This window comes from Pectinophora gossypiella, chromosome 16, assembly GCF_024362695.1.
Source record: "Pectinophora gossypiella chromosome 16, ilPecGoss1.1, whole genome shotgun sequence".
Taxonomy (NCBI): domain Eukaryota; kingdom Metazoa; phylum Arthropoda; class Insecta; order Lepidoptera; family Gelechiidae; genus Pectinophora; species Pectinophora gossypiella.
Window position 1 is genome coordinate 12,242,962 of NC_065419.1, and position 27,868 is coordinate 12,270,829.

Here is a 27,868-nt window from a genome sequence, read left to right on the forward strand (position 1 = left end):
TTAATATTTTTTTGTAATAAACAGTTTTATTTTGATAGTGCTATTCCTTCGCTTATATCCAAGAGATCAGAAATGCGGCTAACTTCACTCTTCTCATGTCACTTCGTAAGTTTGACACATGAAATTTTGGATTTGTCAAATTAAATTAGAAAAGAGATTTTCGCGGCAGGACGGATTATTTGAATATATTTCCTTAAATAAATTAACACCTCGTTAATTTAAAAGAATATGGCAGAAATTACAACAGTGGTCGCACCTGTGAACATAGCTGTGATAAAATATTGGGGTAAACGTGATGAGGAATTAATATTACCGTTAAATGATTCCGTTAGTGCTACTTTAGATACTGGTGTAATGTGTGCTAAAACTTCGGTATGTGCTAGCCCCAATTTCAGCGAGAATGAGATATGGTTGAATGGGCAGAAAGAATCATTCATCAACACACGACTACAGAATTGTTTAAAGGAAATTAAATCAAGAGCAGCTTCAGAAAAAAGTGTTGATGATATTTTTTTAACATGGAAGGTGCATATTTGTTCAGAAAATAACTTTCCAACTGCTGCAGGGCTTGCTTCCTCTGCAGCTGGTTACGCATGTTTAGTGAGTGCTTTGGCTAAATTATACAAAGTGAAATCAAATGTGAGTTCAATAGCGAGATTGGGGTCAGGAAGTGCTTGTAGGAGCGTGTTCGGCGGCTTTGTAAGATGGCACGCTGGTGTGAAACCTGATGGAACAGATTCTATTGCTACCCAGATTGTAGATTCATCTCACTGGCCAGAAATGAGAGCACTGATTCTAGTTGTTGGAGACACAAAAAAGAAAGTAAGTTCTACAAAAGGAATGAAAATATCTGTTGAAACATCTGATCTACTGAAATACAGAGTTGAGCATTGTGTACCTAAGAGAACTGAAGAAATATGTAAAGCAATTAAAGAGAGAAATTTTGAAAAATTTGCTGAAATAACTATGAAAGAAAGCAATCAGTTTCATGCTATCTGCTTGGATTCATACCCACCATTTGTTTACACTAAAGAAAATTCATATAAAATTATAGAATTGATTCATGGCTACAATCAAGCTTCTGGTGCAGTGAAGGTAGCATATACATTTGATGCTGGACCAAATGCATGTTTGTATTTACTTGAGAAAGATGTTCCTGAAGTTTTGTCTCTCATCAAACACATTTTTCCATCTTCAACACCAGATAAATATGTAACAGGTCTCAGTGTTAATTCAGCAAGTGTAAACCCTGAACTGTTGAGGGGGTTATCTATTCAGCCTCAAGAAAGTGATCTAATAAAATATGTAATTTATACTAAAGTAGGAGAGGGCCCTACAGAAGTAACTGATGGATCTCATCTTTTAAATGAGTTGGGCCTTCCAATAACTCGAAGTTGATGATAGTAGCAGCTAAGGTTGTCACTTTTTAGGTTTTAAACAGGTATAAGGGATAACAATTATTGTGTAAGGGAAAACAGTATACTAATTTTATTATTTGAATGTTTTTTGGGTACTTGATGTTAATGTATATCTTGGAAATTGTATGTGGTTAAAAGGAAAATGAACTGTATTTAAAATAAACTTACTTTATTTACATTATAATAAAGAATATTCTTACAATAAGATTTGTCAAAGATAACATTCACATCATTCAAACCAGTCATTCTTTACAAAGGAGATCAGACAATGAAAAGACTACATTATCTTATAACAATTCCATTTATTTTTATCCTCACTTGTATCATGTATTCAGCACAAAAATAAATGAAACCACCACTCCTGCACTTCTTATCGTGCAGAGACTGACACCTGCCAGACTCTGATGATGTTGTCAGAGTATCCAGCGAAGAGGGTTTGACCATCAGTAGACCAGGCAAGGGACAGGCACTGAGGAGGATCAGACTTCGAATTCTGTTGCTGATTGATGATTTCTGGTCTGAGCTCTTCAACCATCTCCTTGCTTTCAAGATCCTGTAGAATAAATAGAAAAGTTTAAACTTCCTTTCCTTTATACCATAAGTATAAAATCAAATAGGTTACAATTAAATGTTAGAGAATAGTTGTAGGAACTTACCCAGATCTTGATGGAAGGTCCAAATGCAGCACAGAGCCAATATCTGTTGGGAGAGAAGCAGAGCGCTGTGATGATGTCATTGTGGTCCAGGGTGTGCAGGTGCTTGCCGTCATTCAGATCCCACAGCATAGCCTTCATGTCCTTGCCTCCAGAAGCACATAGAGAACCATCAGGGGAGACAGTCACAGTATTGAGGTATCCAGAGTGACCAAGGTGGTTGATCTTCAGCTTGCAGTTAGTCAAGTGCCAAACCTGTGATAATTTTTCAAGGTTAAAATCATATAATCAATATCACGCCATTGTGTATAAAATTAAAATGTGTTAACTACTCACCTTGACAGTGCGGTCCCATCCAGCAGATACAATGATGGGGTTGGCATGGTTGGGTGAGAAGCGGACGCAGGACACCCAGTCACTGTGGCCATCATCTTGGATTGTGTACTTGCACTCAGCAAGGGTGTTCCACAGCTTGATAGTCTTGTCGCGGGAGCCAGAGACAATTTGACGGTTGTCAACAGAGAAAGCCACCGAGAGGACATCCTGTACACCAGAAAATAATGTCAGCGGGACTACTTAGCACAAATTAGTCGTCTGTGTACCATTTTATAATGCTAGGCATATTATGTACTACAAAGTAATAACATGACCTACAAAGGTTGTGAAATACTTAGATAATGTGATATCAAGTGCAATGTTAGACTACTTTTATAAAAAGTGAACAAGTGGTTGTAGGCTTACATGCAACTACTTACACCAAGCAGCAAAGATAGAGCCTCATTGTGCCTGGTTAGCTAACAGGAACTCTTCTGCCTCGCAAAGGCACAACACTGGTCTTCTGCCTCGCATAGGCGCATACACTATTTCTTCAGCCTGTTTCGGCATTATAACCCTATCAAAAGTAAAAGTTCTGTCACACCTTTGTATGGTCTTCGAACCGCCTGGTGGTCTTGCCAGCAGCAAGATCCCACAGACGCAGGGTCTTGTCCCACGAGCCGGACAGAGCGTAGTTTCCATCGCTAGACAACACGACGTCCGAGATGAAGTGAGAATGGCCGTACAGACGCTTCTGAGGCACACCGTAGTTGGTCTCGTCTCTGGTCAACTTCCACACGATAAGGGTCTTGTCTGAAAGATATCAAAGTTACATTAGTCTCGTGTTACGTTTAATTGTAATCTTTTTTGTGGTTATAAAAATGTCAGCCCCATATCCGCTTGCCGCTCAGGAATCGCGTGGCAAAGGTTTGTATCATCATATTAAAATATAGGATAGAAATATAAGCTAAACTACAATTTAATGTTTAATATCTATCATTGCGTGAATATAAAAGAAAAGATTAAATATAGTTTTTATCGATGAAAATGGATTTTGATAGAAACAAGTGTAGGTTAGTGCAATAAAATAAACTTACCTCGGGAAGAAGACAAAATCATGTCAGGGTATTTCGGGTTTGTAGCAATTTGGGTAACCCAGCCATTGTGGCCACAAAGGGTACCCCTGAGCTTCAAAGTTTCAGTCATTTTTCACAGTTTCCCTGCGAGCAACCAAGCCCCGACACGCAACGAAATAAAAAGACCGGATTTTGACAATTCTTCAAAGTAGGAAACGGAAGGGCTAGAGGTGCGCAGCATGTGTTACAAAAACAGTTAACTGTTATAACAGTTGAACTGTTATATAGCTATATTAAACTTGAAAGAAAAACACATAATTAATAAAAAGCTTAAGCGTTTATTCATTTTTAAATGTTACTGAAAATGTTAACGTTTTATGAAATCAAACAGTTTTATTCCATGATAACAATAACATCAGTAGTAACTATTATGCTGTAACTATTAAATTTTTTTTTTTTCATATTTAGTATTTAGCACAACTCTAAGGTGAGTAGCAACGACATCTATTGGGTATTTTTGGAAACTCTTGGTAGTTCCAGTAGCATTTTAGAAAATAGAAAGAGATAACTAATGACGCTTCATCGTGAAACAAAGAGAAACAAAAGTATCGCGGTTTTGCTACAAGAACAAAGAAACGCCACGGAATGCATGCGTTCAAATATAATCAAATTAAAAAATATATTATAAATTTAGAGCGTGACACTAATAAATACTCTTTCTGATTGCCTTAGAAAAAGAAATTAAACATTATGTCATAACAAAATTCAAAAGAAAATTGAGAAGTTGAATATCTTGTCTTGACATATTTCAGCATTTTTTGTTAAATTATTATGCAATTATAATTTAAGAGATATCATAATTTGTGTATAATCCAAAACAATACTTTTAAATGGAATTCATTGTCGAGACACCCCCAACAATGGCCAAGGCAAAAATAGTTCCTTCTGGTTCTATAAAGGTAAATTATTGTTTTCTACGGATTTATATAACTTTATTGATTTTCATTTATATTTCAAGTTAAATGCCAACAAGTCGAAAGATAAATGCAATTTATTATATTAAATTATTTCGAGGAAGTCTTCGATCGAAGGAGGCAGTTTAGAAAATTCACGAACGCACCGATTAATTCGCATCATGATGAGTTTCGTAGAATATCCGCTAGGGGGACCGTAATCTTGGACCAAAATTGACGTCACGCAAGTAGTTCCTACGCCATTTTGTAAAGTGTCTGCCGAAGTCAGTTTTCTGGGTATAGTGTAAAATAGTTAATTCGCATGGTTTTGTGGACATTGAAAAGTTAAAGACATTTCAACGCCAAGTTAACGTCTTGTACGTTAATCACACAGACTCAAAGTATGGAGGACAAGGCGTCACTAAAGGAACTGGATCAATGGATAGAGCAGCTAAATGAATGCAAGCAATTGACAGAAAATCAAGTCAAAACGTTATGCGACAAGGTAAGGCACTTCATTATTTTATATTAGATTGTGTAGAATTTGTTTTGTAATCGATTTTGGGGATGCTGTGTGCATTTTGGTACAAGTCGGTACGTATATGTTGTATGATTCATATACCTACATAGGCGGTTAACGAACGCGTATGTAAGCTGTTTCTAGTGGAGGTTGTAGTTTGGTAATCATTTTGGGAAGCTGAGGATGTTTGGATAACGTGCTCTAGTCCGATAGAACCATATAAAATATCGCAAATCTGTCGCTACCACACCCAGCAGAGCTTGGGGGCTCCAGGTTGAATATTATACCTAGTTGGTTGGAGGATATTTATAGACGGGACGCGGAAATGCTTCTAATCATTTATTATTCACTGTAATCAACAATTCACGAATATATTGATGTGTCCTTGTATGCATATCTGTCAGTGATCTTATTCATTTAGTGGGTACACTGTATGAATTCGGTTTTTTTCAAGTACCTACTCTTATCTAAAGCAATAAGTTTCAGATATCATTTATTCATATTTTATTATAATTATTACAAAATCTTCCATATACCTATTACAATTAACAGTTTACAATGTAATACTAGAGCAGGGTAAACAGGTTCCTATAGGCACAGTATATTGACTGTCATGGATGCATTACTATGCACTAGGGACTGTAATACTTGTCTGCATGTGTGTGTGATGTAGAAAGTCATTGAAAGCTTCTAACTGCATTGTACTCCTACATAGATAGAACAATGACATTTAATGTAATTGCATTGAGGGAAATGGAGGGAATGAGTAGTTTTATTGTTAGATCTCCTTTGGTACAATATAAGGAGTATCTTTTTTACCAGATAGTTTGTTCCTATCTACTTTAGTACCTCATTATTTATAAAAGAAGAATATTGATCAGTAGGTAAATTTTCATACCTTTAAATAGCTTATATTGATTTTCCAAATGTAAGAGGGTTGTTTCTCTCACTCTGTAGTCTACCAATAATGTTTCTTATGTATGTATTAATAGAATCTGAATTATTATAGCAATATTCACATCTCTATGACCTTTCAATAACAGTTATATATGTTTAATATATGAGTGTGGGCTGTTGTGTATCAGAGAGGATGTAACGCTAAATGTGTTAATTAGGTGGGTCTGATACGATGTATGCTCAACACGACATGTATCACTATGGGTGTGGGCAATATTATCACAAATTAGATCGTCATTAACGAAATTCTGATGGAATAGTTTATCAAAACAGGCAGCACCTTCAAAATGAGCGCGTAATGTCAAGAAATGTCAAATAGCAATACAGGTTTGGTAGATGAAATGCTTTGATGTGGTCTTTTTAACCTCCCAGGTTTAAAGGAGTGGTGAAATAATTGGACGCTTCATTGAACACTATTCATAGTATAAACAACAGCTTACCTAGTTAGTTTTTTATGTTTTAATTCTTATATGGATGTACTGGAGCATTCAGAAGAATGAGTGGTCATAGATTAGCTAATTATGAGTAGCTGTCTTCACTGGAAGACACACTCTACCTGACAATTCACTTATATCAAATCTGCTCATAGTAAACAAGAAAAAAAGATACTGATTGCAGATATAGCCAGGAAAAAAAAAATTCTTATATTAGTCCACTAGGTCCTAAGTACTAAGTGTATAGTTGATAGGCTTTTTTAATGCCAATTTATTTTTAGCAAGGTAGAATCTGCATAGCCTCTCACAAATGTTGAACCATAAGTACATCAGTAGTACATACCTACATAAGATCAGATCACTATTATTTCCCATTCAGAAGTAACAGATTTCCACTTACTTGCACTTACGATCCTGACACACCACTTTCGCTTTTTCCACTCTCATCAAAGATTTCATAGGCTCACCGGTTACATAGTACTGTTTATTCATTTATATTTTTACACAAATGTAATATATTTTCTATAGCTGTTATCTTAGCAAATCTATAACTTTCAGATCAATAGGTGCTATCTTATCTACTCATGCAAATAGACCTAGCTAATGATAGCAATGTCCTCTGCAGGCTATAGCTACCATTTGGTAGTAATTACTTGGTATATTCATCTCACTATCTCGTAATCTACGCCTATAAAGCATGTACGGTCACGAGCATTAATATGGTACCATGTCACATTAATTTTTTTGACAAATTGAACTGTAAGTCTCACTAAATGTCAAATATGTTAGTGCGACAGAGTCCTAAAGTGGGTACATTATATTGCTCATGTCTGTACCTAACACAGCATTGTTAAGACTGAATTATACAGATTACCAGAAACAATGTAAGAATTGTAACTATTCGTACATTTGGTTCTTGATAAATTAATTCGGTTTATCAAGTTATATCAAATTGGATAAAGATAATACCTATATCTGTAAACAAAACAATGGCAGACTTTTTTATACCTACTCTATTTTTATATCTACATACTTCAAAGAACAATGTTATTGTGAAAGAACTCATAAAAAGTTGAATAAAGTACACTGACAGTAAAAGTATCAGCTCAACTAAGTTATTCTTGTAGGGAGGTATAAATATTTATATTTAGTCTGGGCTTCCCACATGTGTTATTGCAGTGGCACTCGCTCGCTAATTGGCCAATCATTTGTTTAAAGCTGCAGATTTACTCATACATCTATTTGGTAACAGTTGACTCCTGCAATGCCTCTTGAAGGTTATGTGCTGATAGTGTAAAAAATGTTGCATAAATATTTACTTTAAAGAAGGCACTTATGCTATAGATACACGCATATACATATAAACTCACGCCTGTAATCCCTAATGGGGTGGGCAGAGCCACAAATTGCAGCCACTGTTGATATGAGGTCCTACAATGGATATGATGGAATTTATGGTGACAAGGGATCGGCCTATCGCCAATAACAATTGTCCAATATTGTTGATCATATTAGGGTGCCCACCCTTCTGATGGATTATACGAGATGCCCTGAGAAACTAGCATAGGCTAACATGCGCACCGTGATAAAATTTTGTCACGGTCATATTATCGATTCTGACGATATAATTGTCGTTATGTAGATTGGTGCTAATATGTGAACCACCTCCGTGGCCTCCGTGGTCCAGTGGTTGAGCTCTGGGCTCACGATCCGGAGGTCCTGGGTTCGATTCCCAGTGGGCACATATCACAAAAATACTTTGTGGTCCCTAGTTTGGTTAGGACATTACATGCTGATCACCCGATTGTCCGAAAGTAAGACGATCCGTGCTTCGGAAGGCACGTTAAGCCGTTGGTCCCGGTTACTACTTACTGATGTAAGTAGTCGTTATATGAGTCATGTCAGGGGCCTTTGGCGGCTCAATAGTAACCCTGACACCAGGGTTGTTGATGAGGTTGGTAATTCACCTGAAGAATATGTGAATCCAAATAAGTCATGTTGTTCTGTCAAAATACGATCAAAATCACGTGGCATGTTAGGAGAAAAAACATACTTATCGATTTCGACAAAACTTTTTGAATCGATCGATAATTTTATCACTTTGCGCATGTTATCCCTGGTGAAAGTGTTCGATGTTTTCTATTTGCTCCCAGTTTAGCGCAGGAGCTATGTATACACTGTTGTAGATACACTTAATTATTACAATAGAATTACCTATTTGCAGAATAGAGTTGTTGATTCATTTGTGAGTAATTGTGAACAATCAATTTTATAGATAATTCACTTTATACCTACTTGTATTAATACTGAATTCACCTTAGGGAGCTGTTTTAAATTAATGCTCCATAACTTAGTGAAGTCGAATTTAGGGAAAATCAATGAATTATAGGTGAAGAAGACACGGGAAAAATACCTACTGGGTATATTTAATTCAGTTGTATTTAAAAATAACGAAATCAATACGTCTATGTTTAAGGCGTTAGCCAAAGTATTCCATTCATAACAGTAATAGCACATACACATATGTATGTAGATTATATATGTATATATCTATCTCATTAGTGAATGAAATTGGCTGAGTCAATGATGAATTAACATTCTCATGATTAGTCATGATTAATCAACACTTAGATTTAGTGAATGCATTCATATTACTATTATTATACCTGGTAACGGCCTCCCTTGTCCATTGGTTAAGCGTTGGGTTCACGATCCGGAGGCCCCGGGTTCGAATCCCAGTGGAGACATATCACAAAAATCACTTTACTAGTTTGGTTAGGACATTACAGGCTGATCACCTGATTGTCCGAAAGTAAGATGATCCGTGCTTCGGAAGGCAAGCCGTTGGTCCCGGTTACTACTTACTGATGTAAGTATAAGTTATAGTCGTTACATGAGCCATATCAGGGGCCTTTGGCGGCTCAGTAATAACCCTGACACCAGGGTTGATGAGGTTGGTATTCCACCTCACAACCCTCACGATAAGAAGAAGAATACCTGGTTACGTTTACACACCATCTAATTTTATCTGTTATACCTGGCATTTTCTTCTCCGCTAAACTGGTAATCGACAGGCATAAAATTTATGGAACACACGTCAAATTTAAACAATTTGAAAAGCCGTCACAAAATTTTATATTTGCTAATATTCCGACCGAATTACGTTGACAGCACACGTCAAGCAGGTTGCATATCAGCAAGATGCCTATCTTACTCGCCCGGGTTATTCATTCATTTTAAAATTAACAGTTGTCAATCATCGGTCCCTTTGTTTTTCGGCGGATAGCAAAATGACGGGTATAACTTAAAATAAAATTAGGTGTCTGCAGGAATCGAGTCGAGAAATGTGTTGAGAATGAATTGTGTAGATAAAACTTTCAGGGTTACCTGCTTACGTTATTCCAAATTTAAAATAAAAAACACCGACTAGGGTAGCCGAATGTTGCCAGATTTGTAAATGTGGTGTATTTTTGGCAGAACCTGACCCAATTAAACTTTTTAGGAATCCATTAGTACTTTACATTTTAAGGGATTACCCTTGCTAACACATTAAAAAATAAGCGTTGCTAATAATTTCCCGCGAAACAGGTTGCATGGGCTTTTTTTAGGTAGGTAGTATACATCGTTTTGGCGCCAAAAGTACGCGCATTCACAGTAGGTTTCACATTGAACCTATAGTAACATAAATTATACCTACCTACATCAATTAATTTAACTTTCATAATACACTCTGTTGAATAAAAAGCTTTCTCCAGATTTGTTTTACGCGCGAGTTTAACTAAATTTTAAATTTGAATTTAGAACATTAACATTAAGAATGGGGTAGTTTCCAACTAGTCAAATCAATTACTTTTTACTAAACGTCAAAACACGATATTGCAACATGTGATATCATAGAAAAACGTAACAAAATGTCGCACTTATTATCATCACTTTATTAGAAAAAATAAACCGTATTTCGTCACCTTTAGATCTGTCTTTATTTAGTAATCAGGATTTCATAATTTATCTTGGACTTAGGAAATTAACTACCCAATTAAAAACCTTATAATACCTCTGTAATAGGATTTATTTATTCCTAATACTAGTTTTTAATATTTTTCTAATAATCCTTACGAAATATAAACTTGTGAGACGTTTCCTTTTTTTTCCTTCCCTAGCATTATCCCGATTTTCACAGGGTCCACTTACATTCAATTCAATTTTTTTTTATGACTAGTGTGGGTATAATTCATGTATAATTAAATTACATCAAAGACCTGGCGACTGTAGATTTGATAGCTATTTTATCGTGAGTGCTAGAGAACAGGTTGTTTTTTAATTCTTCTATTCTAAAACCTTGAACTTGTAAATTCCATAGAATATACTCAGAACTGTTCCCAAAATACACATGTTTATGGATAGATTCTTCAGAAGTAGAAGCGAATCAACATTTATGTATCGAATCAAGTCCTATAGAAGGACTGTTAATTACTAATAACTGCTAATTAGTTATTCTAAAGGTGTTCCTCGCGTCATCATCGTTTATTTAAGGATTTCGTTTTACGTCGATACTTTTTACGGAAATATCTACCTACTAACAGATTACTTAGTCCCCTCAACCAACCGGAGGAGTATGGAGCATACTCCACCACGCTGCTCCACTGCGAATCAGGTGTTTCGGAAGGCACGTTAAGCCGTTGGTCCCGGTTACTACTTACTGATGTAAGTACGTAGTCGTTACATGAGTCATGTCAGGGGCCTTCGGCGGCTCAATACTAAACCCTGACACCAGGATTGATAAGGTTGGTTGTGAGGTGGATACCACACAACCCACACGATAGAAGTAGAAGTTTAGGTACTAGTATTCTGTTTATAAATTCTACCACTAGTGTGTTTTACTAATATTTTAAAATTGACACAAGGAAAACATTAGTTTTGTACCTATTAAGTATTGTAAATTATTAAAATTTTGTTACAATGATGTACTTGGTATGCTAATGATTTAGCTACGCTATATTATATTCGATAGTTTATCGATTATAATTTAGCATAATGTAATAACATTATAACTATTTATAACATACGAAACTTACGCATTCATTTTTATCACACTATAAGAAATGAAATTGTGTTAGGTGTACAGTCATGAGTAATATCATGTATCCAATGTGACTTGGTATCAAAGTATCAAAAAAACAATTCTATGATCTGGCCACGACATATACATATTAGTACTCGTTACCGTAGTTAATACTATTACTTTCCATTTCGTAGGCTGCAGGTTAACGCATATATAAAATACGGAATGATTCCAATATGTTTACAACAAACGTAATTACAATAAATAGGTAGGTACCTACATCACGTAATGTTATTAAAGTATACAAACAGCCTTGTCGTATTAGGGAAAGAAACCAACAGAGTCTCAACCCAAAACACTGGAGCATAACATTCTTATTCAAATAGGAAACACATTGCTTCTGCTTTATTATTCGTGAAGTTATTCGAAAGAAACGAAATAATTTTATGAATAAACTTGGGAGGTCGTTCGTTATTAATTTTTATAACTTCTGCGGATATATGAACCAGGGTCATTTGGCAGCGAACATTGCGAATGCACTTTTTTTCTTTATAAACTATTGTGTTAGCATGAATATTGGTGCTGATTCAAGTACACGCCATCTAATTTTATTTTAAGCTTCATCATCATCATTATCAGCCTATTAACGTCCCCACTGTTGGAGCACGAGCCTTCCCTATGTATGGATAGGGAGAACGGGCCTTAAACAATCACGCGGGCTCAGTGCGGCTTGATGGTTATTAACGACTGCTAATGTAGCCGGGACCAACGGCTTAACGTGCCTTCCGAAGCACAAAGGAGCTCGAGATGAAAACTTTTTTTTTCTGTGGTAACCCATCCTATGACCGACCTTTGCGAAAGTTGCTTAACTTCAACAATCGCAGACCGAGCGCGTTTACCGCTGCGCCACCGAGCTCCTCACGTGATTTTAAGCTTATCCTCTGTAATTTTCTTATCCGTCAAAAAGTATATGGACGAGTAATCGACAGGCATAAAATTTATAAAACACACGTCAATTTTATGTAGAAATTTAAACAACCCTCACAATTTTAGCGAATGTTCCGACCAAATTATAACACAACCCACGTCAAACCGGTTGCATATAGATACTTATGTGATTCGCAAGGTTATTCATTCATTTTAAAATTAACATATTATGTTAATCGTCTGTCCTTTTCTTTGGATAAGAAAACGACAGGTATAACTTAAAATTGGGAGGTGTCCGCAGGAATCAGTGCCAATGACTAAAAACATGTCACAAGCAGGGCTAACATGCGCAACGTGATAAAATTAACGATAAATGGATTGGAAATGGATTTTGTCGAAATCAATAAATTTTGTTCGTATTTTGACTTATACGACATGACTTATTTGGGTTCACATATTAGCATAAATCAACAAAACGACATAATTATACCGCCAGAATCGATAAAATGATCGTGACAAAATTTAATCACGTTACTATAGAAGTCAATTTTGCGCTTAAAATAATACAGTTACGATAACGCTGTACCTAACAACTCACACCGAACAATACATTCTGCATTAATCTCTATCCATAAGGTCTAGGCAAAGGTGTGCAATATATACACCCACTCGTCGCCAGTTATGTTTAAATCCCATCATAGAGCACGAGCTTATTGCTATTAACCACATAAAATCACACAATTTTAAATTACGCAGTATCAAAACTAGGACGACGATATTGTCATGTATTATGTCTGTCAAGTCTAGTCATGGATAGAAAGTAGCACAAATGTCTAGAGAGGATTTCAGTCCTCGAGACTTTGAACGTGTCTGCTCGGCTTAGGCTCGGCATATCCTTTAATTCCTCGCGACAGTCTGGGCTTCAAAGAGATTGTCCCACGAGGCCTCAGTAATGTTGATCTTACGTCATGCTTTTTCAAACAAAAATAAAAGGTTTCAGCCACGTGTGACGTGTGGCTATGGAAGCTGTAGGGTTGCTTATCAATGTGGAACTCGGCAGCTTTGCGGGGCGAGGGGAGGGGAGCGATCATTCACCCGTGTTATGGCACCCGTTCAGCGTGTGGGTGTTCGTAGACAGCTATATGTCAGCGAGAAAATCTCCAAACACGCGAAACACTGCCACTAGGGGCTTTAATGACATTAATTCGTTTTAGGAATTGTAGTGCTTGAAGATCTTTTCTCGATAAAGTGATTGAACATAATTAAAACACATAATAACGGGTTCTTACCGCGTTTAAATGATTGAACGTCCTTTCTTGTAACCGCTTTTGTACCTAAATGACCTTTGAAACTTAACCCATTTGCGGGTACAGATCGCGCCGCTAGCGTTTATCGCTTCGTATTTAGGACATTTAGTTCTACACTGATGGTCAGTTCAGTTTCGACCGTTCTATCAAACACTCAGAAAATCTACTTACTCAGTCACTAACGAATATCGACGAGGAAAGCCCTAAAATGATTTATGTCCTGCAGTGAATAGACAGTTATAGTCGTTAGGCTTATGATAAAGATCTTTTTAATGTGTTTTAGGTTATAAGGTCAATAACCTCACCAGCCCTTGTAGCCCTCATTATTCAGTTGCAAGGACAATGCTCAAAATGAATCGACCTAAAACCCAAAATCGATTTTCGAGGATCACGACGCCACATTTGCTAATCGATGAGTTATGGTTGAATCGACTCATTGAATGGCACTACTGGTTTGATTGCGTTACGTCTTTGGTTTTTTTTTTAACATTGTCCTTTGGTCTATAATCCACGGTTAGTACTGCCCGTCGGTAAAGGACTAAGCACGACCTAGCCGTACTAACAACAGAACCTGTTTACTTTGGCATCACACCGGCGAGCGCGGGAACTGGGGGGGGCGGGGGCGTGGTTTAAAAAGGGCCACATTGAAGCAATTCATCTAAAAAACCATTACCGCTATTTGATATTTCCTGAGATAAGAAATAAAAGCCAGTCTAAGATGATCAAATCAGTCTCATTTTACTTTACGACTTATTTTCGAATTAAGTAACAAAGAGTACGACGTTTAATTGCTTTTATTGATGATCTCACAGGACAGTATTTCCATACAAACTCTAGAGAAAACTTTTGTTTTAGACGTTTCGTGAAAACCATAGAAGCAATTCGCCTAGAAAAGCAATATTGACATTTGACATTGTTGGAATTGCGCACTTACCTTTATATGTCAAATTGCAATATTGCTTCTGTGGCTTTTTTAACCCCCTGTACTCACTTGTTTCTTTTTTCACAGGCGAAGGAGATTCTCACGAAGGAGTCGAACGTGCAGGAGGTGAAATGCCCGGTGACGGTGTGCGGCGACGTGCACGGTCAGTTCCACGACCTGATGGAACTGTTCCGGATCGGCGGGCGGTCGCCGGACACCAACTACCTGTTCATGGGCGACTATGTCGACCGCGGATACTACAGCGTCGAGACGGTCACATTGCTCGTTGCACTCAAGGTACACATAAGCTAACACGTACTGGGAGGTTAAAATGGCCACATCGAAGCAATTCATCTAAGAAAGCAATATTGCTATTTGACATTTGTTTGCATTGCGCACTTACTTTACCATTTTAACCCCCCTATTCATATAAGCTCACGACTATATCCCAATTGCTGTAGTCAACTTCTTCTATCGTGTGAGCTGGATTGGCCAACCTCGTCAACCCTGGCGTCAGGGTTACTATTGAGCCGCCAAAGGCCCCTGACATGACTCATGTAACGACTACGTACATACATCAGTAAGTAGTAACCGGGATCAACGAGACGTGCCTTCCAAAGCACGGATCGTCTTTCGGACAATCAGGTGTCTGTAATGTCCTAACCAAACTAGGGATCACAAAGTGATTTTTGTGATTAATGTCCCCACCGGGATTCGAACCCAGGACCTCCGGATTGTGAGCCCAACGCTCAACCACTGGACCACAGAGGCCATGCTTCATTGCCTTTGTTATCTCATTTACTTAGGGTTTAAATGAGATACGTAATTTTCGAATTTTTTCGAGGGAAGTGGTTGGTATGTATCAGAATTGACGCGAAGACGATAATTTGTTTGTTTTTTTGCGTGAACTGTGTATACCAAATGTACACATTGCGAAATGACGTAGATTCAAAAATGTTAAACTGACCTTCATCAATGACGTTATTCAACGTAATTATGATTTTGATTTCATGAACCAGGTAAATGGCTAAATTATTGCCATTAAAATTTGTTTTACGGAAAAGGTCCTTTATATAACTGGGTCAAATTGTTCAACATTATATCCATTACGCTCTTGGAATATTTAGTTAAGACTTGTGACCCCAACGCGAATAGTTTATTTAATATTCGGAGCATTAGGTTAATTACGGACCATTTTCTGGTCCAACTAATACATAACATAGCCATAGAATAAGGAATAATACTACGTATAGAACGGCAACTCTCCGCTGCCCACCAGCTTCTGAGCTAGGTTTACCTGAACCCCGTCCATAGTAATTTCGTGTTTTGACGTTTAGTAAAAAAAAGTAACTGATTCGTCTAGTTGGAAACTATCCTAATTTTTATCCACCTATTAACCGGGCACAAATCCTGGAAACCAAGTGAAATCAGAAATCAGAATCATTTATTCAACGTAATTATCATGGATAAACTTGTTGAAGGTCAATGTAACATTTTTGAATTTACGTCATTTCGCAAGGTGTTATGGCTGAGGAGAAGAAATGACAAGAAACTGCAACAGCAACACATCTTTTAAAAACCAATGAGGATATACATTGTTTTAAGTTTACGCGGTTATTATCATAATTAAAGCACATAATAACGGGTTCTTACCGCGTTTGAATGGGGATATGAGACTCTCAGTCTCCCAGACTGGGAGTCTTAATTAGGATATACATTACAAGTTATTTAATAACTAGAGGAACACATTCAATACCAGACATTTTTATCATCTAGGTAGTCATTAATCTTATAAGCTTTTTTTACATAAAGTAAGCTTCACATGAGCTTTAAATTTATTTTCTGACAAATTTAAAATATTATCTGGTATTTTATTGTAAAAAAGTATACATAACCCCAAATGTGATATCAATTACCTATGATCCAAACATGAATTCAAACTCATAAATTCGAATTAAATGGTTCAGAGCCCGAACTGGGATACGAACCGACGATGTAAGTCACGCGTTCTCAGAACATTACCATCACGAATTCATTCGAATTCATCCTACTCCTTACAAATTCGGTGAAATCTAATTTCTACATAGAAGGGTGAGAAAATTATTCTTCACGAGTTAATGGGAAATGAAATGAAATTTATTGTCATAAATGTGGTAAGTATATCGATGGAAGTAAAGCTTATAGCGCTCAGCACATTTAGTCATGTTGTGACACACAATAATAACTACTAAAAAATGTTACAAAAACACTATCTATATAAAAAAAAGAAAGAAAAGAAAAAAAAGGAATGATCGTTTGTGAATAATAAACGTGGAACATAATGAGTTTAAGGGGTACACACATGTCAAGGGCTAATTTAAAAGGCCCGATACATCGTGGCCTCGCTGGGTAGTGGAACACAAGATCACGCCTGTATCCCCGAAGGGGTAGGTAGAGGTATATAATGTACGCCCAGAGGCAGAGGCATGAAAGTGAGAACTGGTTTGGTAATAGAGGAACACAATTAATGTGTTAGCTGGTAGGATAATACTGTAGTTAAGATATGTTTCTGTGTTTGGGTCCCTGCCTATCTTGCACGGCAGGGGTATGAGAAATATATTATACAGGGTGTTAGTGACATCGTAACGAAAACTTGGGATGATGAAGGGATGATTCAGGCTATGATTCTGAGTTGACATCAAAACAAATCGATCTAAGACAAGAGTGAACAGGTACCTTCTGGGCGAGTTCGCTCCATCCTAGGCCTCGTCAATGCCTCGGGCAAGTCTCTGGGGCCAAGGAAAAAAAATCTGACACAAATCTTGAGTTTCAGAGAATCATCCCCCTCGGTATTCGTTACGATGTCATCAACACTCTGTAACTCTATATACACTTAGCTATGTACCTGTTTGGGTATTGTAATAAGCCCTTAAATATGTGATGTACACGAATTCCAACTTTTCAAGTAATTTGAATTTGTTACCGGCCCGGCGCCAGACCGCGTAACCTTAGCGTCTCGTGTGAATGCTACAATATATTGACTTTTCCTTGGCAGTTCCGACGTCCTTACAAACTTGCTATTTGATATTTATAACACTTGCTGTCCAAATACAGCTAGTGTGAGACCAAAAGTGTTTGATATTTTAAAACGAAAGAATGAATTGCATAATAAGCTATATTTACTACGTCTCACTGCAGTGCACTGACCTGTCTCAACATAGATCGCAGTATATAGGACATTATTTGCTTCGTATGATTTAACCCGTGTTGCCTCTAAAATCATGAGGTTAATAAAAGGGAATCGATCCTTTTGCGATTACTACTTTTCGATCAATCTTCTTTTTCTATCGTGTGGTTTGTTAGGTGGATAACCAACCTCATCAAACCTGGTGTCAGGGTTACTTATGAGCCGCCATAGACCCCTGACATGGCTCACGTAACGACTACTTACTTACATCAGTAAGTAGTAACCGGGACCAACGGCTTAACGTGTCATCATCTTACTTTCGGGCAATCTGGTGATCAGCCAGTAATATCCTAACCAAACAAAAAGGGACCACAAAGTAATTTTTGTAATATGTTCTCACCTGGAAGCCTCCGGATCGTGAGCCCAACGCTCAACCACTGGACCACGGAAGTCGTTCGTTATTCGATCAATAAATTAAGTTGAGTACTGGTTATAAGTTAATACAACTGTATGAAGTCACGACTTGTTTGCAATGCAGTTTTTATCAGAGCTATTCATTTTATGCTAAGCAGATCATAAAGATTCAGGGGAGTATTGAACGAAATAGATTCCATTTCATGATTCGTTTTGATTTATTGTTTGAAAGAAAGCGCACGATCTTTTGATAGCTGTCATTTATACAGCTTAGCATTAATAGTAATAACATCAATGTATATAAATCTAGGTAAATGGATTTATGTTATTGTGTACATGGTATATATGTTACTTTAATGATTACGTACGTACATCCGCTATTAATTACGAATATGATACATATCGGTGATATTAATTATGAATCGCATATTTCGGAAGCATGCTTTATGATTGATCTAAGAAGATATAAAACTATGAAATGTGTAGTGACTGACAGAACACTAGCAAGAAGTATTTCACTAATACAAAATAATATATTTTTTCGTCTTTAATCATAATATGGGACATGGAATCTTTGCATGAAATCATAGAATAAAAAAGAATACTACTTACGTATAGAACGGTAACTCTTCGCCCCGCACCAATTCGTAATGGGCGCCAAGGTTTCCCCATCTGGGTCTTACTTTTGTCAAAAAGAGACGTTAGTAGTAAGGGAGAGAGCGCTCGAACTGTGTCTAGTTCAAACTTACGCCACACCCCGGACACTTCATTCAAACAACCTCGTTTTACACAGACACCACACTTTGACGTTATATCGTACACGCGCATCTGTGTGTGGGACGTCTGACGTCAAACGATGCAAGTTCAAAAGGCTTACACTTACCTGTCCGACAGGCTAGATGCGTCATCAGATCAGATCGTGTAGTCTAATAGCAAATCGGCGGGGCGTAACCATGGTAACCACGATTTCGAGCGAGTTGTTTGGGAGTAACCATAGTAACCCGTGACCTTGACGCATTTAGCCTGTCGGACAGGTAGGTGTAATAAGCCCTTAAACTGTGTTCGAGGGGAGGTGAGGTAAACCTAGCTCAGACGCTGGTGGGGAGCGGAGAGTTGCCGTTCTATACGTAGTATTATTACTTATTCTATGCTTACGCGATAGTCGACACACGGTAAGCATGAGATTTTTGTATGACGTGATCGGGATGTGCTGTTTAAGTAGAAAAGATTCATGTTTAAAGTGTCGTGTGTACGTTTATGTACACACGGCTAGGCTTCGCAATACGAAGGCACAGTTCACCAGCGAACTAACATTACACGTGCCGCGATCATAGTTCTAAGACGTGCAGATTTGCGCACGACTCGACGCATTATCTTATAAGCAACCATTACTTTAATTTAACCTTTATGTTTACCTCAATATGACCGTAATGCTGATCACCTATCACCTTACGGTTCATGTCCAAGTAAGGATTTCGTATAAAAGGAGAATCCTCTCCAAATTGTCTTATTATAAAGGATTTTGTTTTTATATCAAAATTAAATCGAAAAGTCTGATTTTGACTGGTTTTGAACTCAGCTTGTTAACCATTACACATACATACATACCGTAATCCCCAAAGGGAAAGCGACAATGATTTTTTTTTACCTTTGAAGGGTTTGCTCTTGGCCCCAGACTTGCCCGAAGGCATTGACGAGGCCTAAGATGGAGCGAGCTCGCCCAGAAGGTGCCTGTTCACTCTGTCCTAGAAAGCACCCGGGTTTAAAGACAACTTGCAGCCACTGTTAATAAGAAGTCTTAAGATGGATGTTTAACTCTTAATACATAGTTTGTAGCCCTCCGTGAACAGCCTCCGTGGTCTAGTGGTTAGAGCGTTAGGCTCACGATCTGGAGGTCCGGGTTCGAATCCCGATGGGGACATTGTCGAAATCACTTTGTGAGACTGTCCTTTGTTTGGTAAGGACTTTTCAGGCTTGAATCACCTGATTGTCCAAAAAAGTAAGATGATTCAGTGCTTCGGAGGGCACGTTAAGCCGTTGGTCCCGGCTATTAGCCGTAAAAACACCTCCACCAACCCGCAGTGGAGCAGCGTGGTGGAGTATGTTCCATACCCCCTCCGGTTGATTGAGGGGAGGCCTGTGCCCAGCAGTGGGACGTATATAGGCAGTTTATGTTACATAGTTTGTAGAGCACATAATTATTAGTTTATAAGCGATGTTCGGTATATTAATTTTTGTACAATAAAAAATATTAGTTAGTTAGTATGACTTCCTCAAGAGTGCCTCTCGAAGGTATACGTGAGACGCGCTATCTTGCTGTATCTGATAAGCCTCGGTCATTGTTTATGTTGCTCTTCTATCAACAAATTGTTATCACGACATTGTGCACTGAATATACCCAAATGAAATATTATTATTCATATTATTCATACCTTCTGCGGAAATTATTATTGTAAGCGTATACGGCACGGTTTATTGTATGATTTCGTAATTAAGTAATACAAATTCCTGAATGGCAAGTAAGCTCGTCTATTTTGGTATTGTGCTTCCTAGAGGCACTGTCTATATTCATAGAATAACGTATAGAAAGGATACTCCGTTACACTTCAGAACCCCGATACTGATCCCGCCGGTGTGGTCGACGATTTCACTCGTTCAATCCTTATCGCTATCGACACACTCATCATCAGCCCATAAACGTCCCCACTGCTGGGGCACGGGCCTTCCCTATGGATGGATAGGGAGATCGGGCCTTAAACCACCACGCGGGCCCAGTGCGGATTGGTGGTTATTAACGACTGCTAATGCAGCCGGGACCAACGGCTTAACGTGCCTTCCGAAGCACGGAGGAGCTCGAGATGAAAACTTCTTTTTTGTGGTCACCCATCCTATGACCGGCCTCTGTGAAAGTTGCTTTACTTCAACAATCGCGGACCGAGCGCGTTTACCGCTGCGCCATCGAGCTCCTCCATCGACACACTACGGTCGATTAATTCTTTCAAATATTATCCTCTCAGACGACGTCCTGAGCCGAGGTTCGCGGCTAAGCGCCCTCAGGCCTGTTATAAATAAATTGATTATAATTTTATAAATTTTGTACCGGGTCAGAACCCTCATCGCTCCCATTTGTCCGGCAAAGTAGATAATACCATTTTCAGGAAATCTACATTAATCACGCACTTTGAGCGAGCTTGATTTGAAACATTCCCCCTCCCCCACAGTCTATTTAAGGCGAAAGAGTAAGGGAGCGCTCGCAGAGAGTCTGACTCTCTCGCACGCATGGCCACACGGTAAGAAATATTTGTTTGTCGTGTCCGGGTTAAATTATTGTACACCACGCGGATTTCTTCCACAATATGAGACATCCACAATCGATATTCCAGCTCATAATACGGACGGGGTACTTGTGAGTTTGAGTTTGTTATGCACAATCAAGGGAAGGATTCATGAAAATCGGTGATAGCTCAGTTCTGAGAACGCGTGACTTACATGGTATTCTCAGGATTGAGAATACCAGAGGTTGGCCCCGGCTGGGGCTCTAAACCACATAATTCGGCTACATGAATTTGAATTTATGTTTGGATCATAGATCCAAATAGCGTGGTTTCCAGGATTTGTGCCCGGTTAATGGCAATTGCATATATACCGTTAGAAGCGTTATTATGTTTATCAAATATTTATCTTCATTTTTGGGTTTTGATAAGTCGCTTGATAAAGCTCGTCTGAAAGGATAGAAATAAAAAAAAACAGGGTAGGATAGGAGTTCTACGAATGAATACTAAACTGGTTTTTGTTTCATAATTCTGAGAACTAAAGAACAAGTTTTTGTTGTGAAGTCGTACGGAATCTTTCATTCTGCCATTAGTTTAATCTTTGTGAAAAGAGCATAGTTGTAAGTTGTAATTTCGCCAAGGTCATTTGAAGTATTTGAAGAGCAATTAAACCATGTGAATAAAATTGTGTAGGTTATACACAAGAATAAGGAAAAATACGAATGTATTGTAAGGTAGGTAGGACATCTGTCACTATAATATAACACAACATAAACTCAAGATTATGCCCAATTGGGGTAGTCAGAGGTACGATAAGCTGAAAAAGTCCAATCAATTTCTTGCAAAGTAATAAATTAACTGGTTGCACTTAGACCTGGTTACGTGCCGTTTCTGTAATAGACCAAAAACACCACAAAAACATTGAATGCTAATGGCTCACACACCGCGACGGCCTCTGGTCCAGTGGTTGAGCGAGGTGCTCACGATCCCGGAGGTCTTGGGTCCGATTCCCGATCACAAAAAACACTTTGTGATCCCTAGTTTGGTTAGGACATTACAGGCTGATCACCTGATTGTACAAAAGGTAAGATGATCCGTGCTTCGGCAGGCACGTTAAGCCGTTGGTCCCGGTTACTTCTTACTGATGTAAGTACGTAGTCGTTACATGAGTCATGTCAGGGGCCTATGGCGGCTCAATAATAAACCTGACACCAGGGATGATGGGGTTAGTAATCACCTCACAACCCATACGAAAGAAGAGAATGGTTCATAATTTCACCACTGTTTACAAATAATTCGCTCAGTGATTGAACAGTGTTTTTCCACTTATTTTCATTGTTACCTTCACTACCTTTCTAGGCAAAAATAGGTCAGTGGTTTCTCCCTTGCGCTTCGCCTCGTGTCTTAGATTTAATCCTTTCAATTTCCTTTCTGTAGCCTCGGTGGAATAAATCAGTTATTCTTATTAACCGGTAACCCCGGCTTCTCTCGGGTCTTTTTCCGTTCCGACTTAACCCGATTCATGCAAAAAAAAGCAAAATGATGAATAATACAACGCAAATAAAATTTGCCACATCAAACAGAGCCACGCTCAATAATTTAGTTTGGCAGTTCTAATATTAAGCTATCTCTTTTTTGTACTTATCGTTAGAGAAGGATGGCACTACTTTTAAACTCTTTATTATCACACATCACTACAATTGCGTAGTTTCCTAGGTGAAAGATAAATTATGAAATTCTGATTAGGTACTAAATAAAAACAGATCTAAAACTGACGAAAAACATTTTATTTTTTCTTTAAACTTATGTATAAGGAACAATGTAATCATTGTTAATAATAAGTGCGACATTTTGTCACGTCTTTCTGTGACGTCACAGGTTGCTTTTTCATACAAATTCCATAGTAATTTCGTGTTTTCACGTTTAGTAAAAAGTAAAAAAGTAAGGAAAAGCTAAATTAACCAGTAATTAACTAAGAAGAAGGACGCCGTAAGAAGGAAGCAATAACTGATGATGATTATGATTAACTTTTCAAACCAAAATAAAATTTGTGTCAAATCAAATCAATTTATTTGCAAGAACACATAAAATACAAAAAGGTGGTAAAATAATTCAAATAACAATGTTGTGATGTGTGTCTGCTAGATTAAGCGCTAATATTAAAACTATATTTATATTAAAACGTGCCCGTATTGTTTATAGGTTAGATACCGCGAGAGAATAACGATCCTGCGCGGTAACCACGAGTCCCGACAGATCACGCAAGTGTACGGCTTCTACGACGAGTGCCTGCGCAAGTATGGCAACGCGTCGGTGTGGAAGCACTTCACCGACCTGTTCGACTTCCTCCCGCTGACGGCGCTGGTGGACGGCCAGATCTTCTGCCTGCACGGGGGGCTCAGCCCCTCCATCGACACGCTGGACCACATCCGCGCCCTCGACCGCTTGCAGGAGGTGCCCCATGAAGGGCCTATGTGCGACCTTCTCTGGAGCGATCCTGATGACAGGTATGAGACGATACATTTACTTTTAAATTCTCAGTTGGGTAGTCTCCTAGGTCAGAAATATATTATAAAATTCTGATTACTAAATAACAGATCTATAGATCTACAGGAAATTGGAGAGTACCTCCACATTACCACCGACATTTCTGCCTACCTCTTCGGGGATATAAGATGCTATGCATACGACTATGTACAGTCATGAGCAATATAATATACCCACTTTAGGACCCTGTCGCACTAATATATTTGACATTTAATGAGACTTACAGTACAATTTGTCAAAAAAGTTAATGTGACATGGTACCAAAGTGTATACATATTAATGCTCGTGACCTTACGTCTTAGTCACTGGGCATAAGGTTCCCCTCAACCAAACAAAAATACATAATCAATCTCAATATTTCATTAAATAAATGCAACTTTAAAAGGAAAATAATGCAGTATAGATGGTTAATGTAGCGTCAGTATGATATTTATTGCACAATTTTCCTATTTGTTGCAAATGTCGGAAAATCCGTAATCCATCATACGAATCCATAATGTATTTGTCTTGGGGTTTTCCAATTTAATTTATTAATTATTTGCATACTTGTACCTACGTAAATTCAAGAATTTACACTCCTTATTTATTACTCTGCTGGACGGAGTGGGAGCATAGATTTACCACTAAAAAAACCACCACCACATTTGCCACTAAATTCTACTTGATATCAACTCAGAATCATGGCCTGAATCATCCCTCAAAGTTTTCGTTACAATGTCACTAACACCCTGTATAAGTGATAAGCTGATCCACCCATACTTTTCAATACTCCAGTAATAAACAATCAATGCTAGTACTGCGTATCTTTAATAGATAGGTTTCTTGACAATAGTAAATCAAGCCAAGGTCGTTTCGTGTGAAGTGGACCAATTATTTATCCAAGTAAATGATAACTATACGTCACGACATGTATTCTGTCTCGCTCTACCGCTTATCATCCGAGCAGGAAGCTTGAACTTACGTGTGTGACCTGTCAAGATATTATTAGAGAAATTAGACGCAACACGTCTGGAGATACGTCGTTCGTAAACATGATAAAAGCAGCGTAAACTTGGTTATTCATACCAATTTGTATCAACTTAGTTCATTTTACATTATCTACTCGTTGTAGATAAAACACATTCTGATGCGATTTCCTTCAACAAAACCTCCATTTCTTTCAATTAATTTCATTCCGATAAGACTATAAGAAGACCATGAAGAGCTTACATGAACAAACGTGTCTTATAAGGAAGTGAAAGAATTGGCCCTTGATGGACAAGAATGGAGAATGCTACACCGACAAGAGAGTGGATCTTAAATTGATGACGATGAATTTTATTTCGAGGAAAAGTTGAGACCGCAAATGTTTACCTGGATTGAAACTAACTTGTCTATTGCGAGGTTTTGTTAACAAAATATCCAAACATGAATTCGACAATCATTGGTTTAGGCTAGTGCTGGGATTCGATCCTGCGACCTTATGATTTATTTTTTATTATTGAATGAATGAAAGCGAGAGATGTGTTGTTTGTTTTTTTTCCTTCAATTTAAGAGTCACGCTCTTGTCGGTGCAGCATTTTCCATTCCAGTCTATCAAAGACCAATTCTTTGACTTCCCTATAAGACACACAGACGGTTAGGTTAGCATCTCAATATAAAAAATCCTTGTTTCGCGGCGCGCTATACCTTATTAAACCTATGTTTTATCCATTGTTTTAAGTTTACGCGGTTATTATCATAATTCTATAGTATATCCCCATTTAAACGCGGTAAGAACTCGTTATTATGTGCTTTAACTATGTTTTATCTCCCACAGAGGTGGATGGGGCATATCTCCGCGCGGCGCCGGCTACACGTTCGGCCAGGACATCTCGGAGACGTTCAACCACAGCAACGGATTGACGCTGGTGTCGCGCGCCCACCAGCTCGTCATGGAGGGCTACAACTGGTGCCACGACCGGAACGTCGTCACTATATTCTCAGCGCCCAACTACTGCTACAGGTAACATTTATTGTAACGGGTACCCTCAATTGGTTGTCTTAAACGTCGTACCGGGTGAGTGCCTTCAGCGCTCCCCATTTGTCCAGCCAAGTAGTTAATGCCATCTGCGGCAAATCTACAATAAGTCACGTCAAAAAAAATTTGTAACGGGTGAAATCGACGGGATAACTTGGGGTTTCAAAAGGTGACATGTATTATATGTATACAATTATACATAATGGAGAAAGCTTTCGCGAATCTATGGGATGTTGTGTACCAATCTCTTAAGATCATCATTACGCATTAGGACTGCAACCCGGATACGGGACATCCATCTTAGATCGAATAAAAGGACTGTTTTTTAACGACTTGTTAACGACGCGTGGCTCTGCCCACCCACTTGGCTATTTCGGGCGTGACTGTACAACAGGTACGTAATTGAGTTTGGTATGTCCGTGGCTCACGATAGGTCTCCCACAACACCAGCGCCGCGGCCTTATGCTGAAGGAGATCCTTTTTTTTATTTTGGACGCCCTCCACAAGTAGTTTAGGCGTTTGATATATTTTTAATTATTTGTCTTATTGTTTGAAGTAAATTTAAGTTTGTTAATGTGGCGTCCAATATGGAAACAAATGTTTTTCTTTCTTTCTACTTTCTATATTTATGGATGTCTCCTTTGCGCTTAAATGGTCAACAATGATCTATAATTTATGACAACAGGCCTGAAGATGCCCAGTTGGGCGCGAACCCCGGTAGAGGGAGTCGTCTGAAAGGATTATATTTGAAAGATATAATCGACTCTAGTGGGTCGATAGCGGTATGCGCTGAATGAGATTCGTAGACCTCGCCGGCGGAGACGGTATCGGGGTTCTGAAGTGTTTGTTGTCGCGAGCTGATTGGCCGCCTCTATAGCTAGAGTAATCGGGTCTTCTGGATCGTATATTACGTCTTTCGATAGCCAAGACCAACGTGCATATGTATTATATTGTTAGCGATATATGTATCTATTTGTCGTCAACTTTAAAAGCAACTTTTCTTTATTGAATTATCTTGTTACCACTGTAGATAATCTTATATTTCAATAGAATTGCGTAGGAATACTAGCAACGGTTTGAAGCGTGTCAAGTGAATCAATGTCAAGGGACACAGTACAATGAATGACACGTGTATCGTAAATATTTGACAATGACTCGTACATTGAACAAATTAAATAATTGAATAAGTATTGTGATATTTAACAGTACATTTTTAAAAGTATAATGGTTTAAAAGTTTATCAACGTAGTGTAGGTTAGTCATCTGTTACATGTCGCCATGATACGGACGTACTTACTGTCTTATATATAAATGTTGGTCTAGTGGTACTGTTGGAGTTAGTTTAATAGTTAGGAGTTAGTCTTAGTAGTCGGAGTTAGTATAAGTAGTCGGAGCGATTATTAGTATTCGGAGGTAGTCTTAATAGTCGGAGTTAAGTTTTAATAGTCGGGAGTTCGTCTTAGTAGTCGGGAGTTATTCTTAATAGTCGGAGTTAGTATTAGTAGTCGGAGTTGGTCCTAATATTCGGAGTTAGTCTTGGAGAGTCCTTTAGAGAATGTGATTTTGGGTAGTTTCAATTTTCCTAGTGTCTTAAGCAATTACCCAGTATAATAAAACGTTCTGAAGTTTATCCTTGTAGTTATAAGTTATCAGTTTATTAGGGTAATTTAAGGGTTATTATGATACTTAAAAAAGGTAATACGCTCACCAATATTTTTGTTTTTTTTTTATTTAACTTAATTGACTTAAAGGTCTTTTAATGTTCTCGCACAATCGTATTTAGTTAATCTCGTTATGAAACTCTATAATCTGATGACTTAATGCCATGGTTGAAGTAAAGTATTGTAGTAAACAATGGTTACATAATCAGAGAATGTTGATTGAATTCGATTGTTATTTAAAATATTAAATTGTGACTTAGAATTG

General features: G+C 38.0%; 3 protein-coding genes across 3 annotated transcripts in view; 2 read left to right on the forward strand and 1 right to left on the reverse strand.

Moving 5' to 3' along the window:
• Nucleotides 1–117: 117 nt before the first annotated feature.
• LOC126373842 (diphosphomevalonate decarboxylase) lies at nucleotides 118–1,972 on the forward strand. The gene has a single exon (XM_050020182.1). It carries the CDS (start codon nucleotides 229–231, stop codon nucleotides 1,396–1,398), a length of 1,170 nt encoding a protein of 389 aa, XP_049876139.1. The 5' UTR covers nucleotides 118–228; the 3' UTR covers nucleotides 1,399–1,972.
• Nucleotides 1,701–3,656, reverse strand: LOC126373859 (guanine nucleotide-binding protein subunit beta-like protein). The gene is made up of 5 exons (XM_050020208.1): nucleotides 3,484–3,656; nucleotides 2,991–3,199; nucleotides 2,408–2,614; nucleotides 2,075–2,326; nucleotides 1,701–1,971 (listed from the first exon to the last, which is right to left on the reverse strand). The coding sequence occupies exons 1-5, from the start codon at nucleotides 3,590–3,592 to the stop codon at nucleotides 1,789–1,791; spliced, it is 960 nt and encodes a 319-aa protein (XP_049876165.1). The 5' UTR covers nucleotides 3,593–3,656; the 3' UTR covers nucleotides 1,701–1,788.
• Nucleotides 3,657–4,638: 982 nt separating this feature from the next.
• LOC126373862 (serine/threonine-protein phosphatase 2A catalytic subunit beta isoform) overlaps nucleotides 4,639–27,868 on the forward strand; it is a 40,334-nt gene continuing 17,104 nt past the window's right edge. The window contains exons 1-4 of the mRNA XM_050020212.1: nucleotides 4,639–4,920; nucleotides 14,632–14,841; nucleotides 23,599–23,903; nucleotides 25,742–25,927. Of these exons, the coding sequence (XP_049876169.1) occupies nucleotides 4,819–4,920; nucleotides 14,632–14,841; nucleotides 23,599–23,903; nucleotides 25,742–25,927 (803 nt within the window). The 5' untranslated portion in view covers nucleotides 4,639–4,818. The remainder of the gene's footprint in view (nucleotides 4,921–14,631; nucleotides 14,842–23,598; nucleotides 23,904–25,741; nucleotides 25,928–27,868) is intronic.

Bases quoted from the DNA above. Each gene is read 5' to 3' on its own strand.
- LOC126373842 (XM_050020182.1), top strand. From the start codon at position 229: ATGGCAGAAATTACAACAGTGGTCGCACCTGTGAACATAGCTGTGATA.
- LOC126373859 (XM_050020208.1), bottom strand. From the start codon at position 3,592: ATGACTGAAACTTTGAAGCTCAGGGGTACCCTTTGTGGCCACAATGGC. The intron at 3,200-3,483 runs GTAAGTTTATTT...GATATCTTTCAG, and splicing joins GATTTTGTCTTCTTCCCGAG to ACAAGACCCTTATCGTGTGG. The intron at 1,972-2,074 runs GTAAGTTCCTAC...TTTATTCTACAG, and splicing joins GACCTTCCATCAAGATCTGG to GATCTTGAAAGCAAGGAGAT.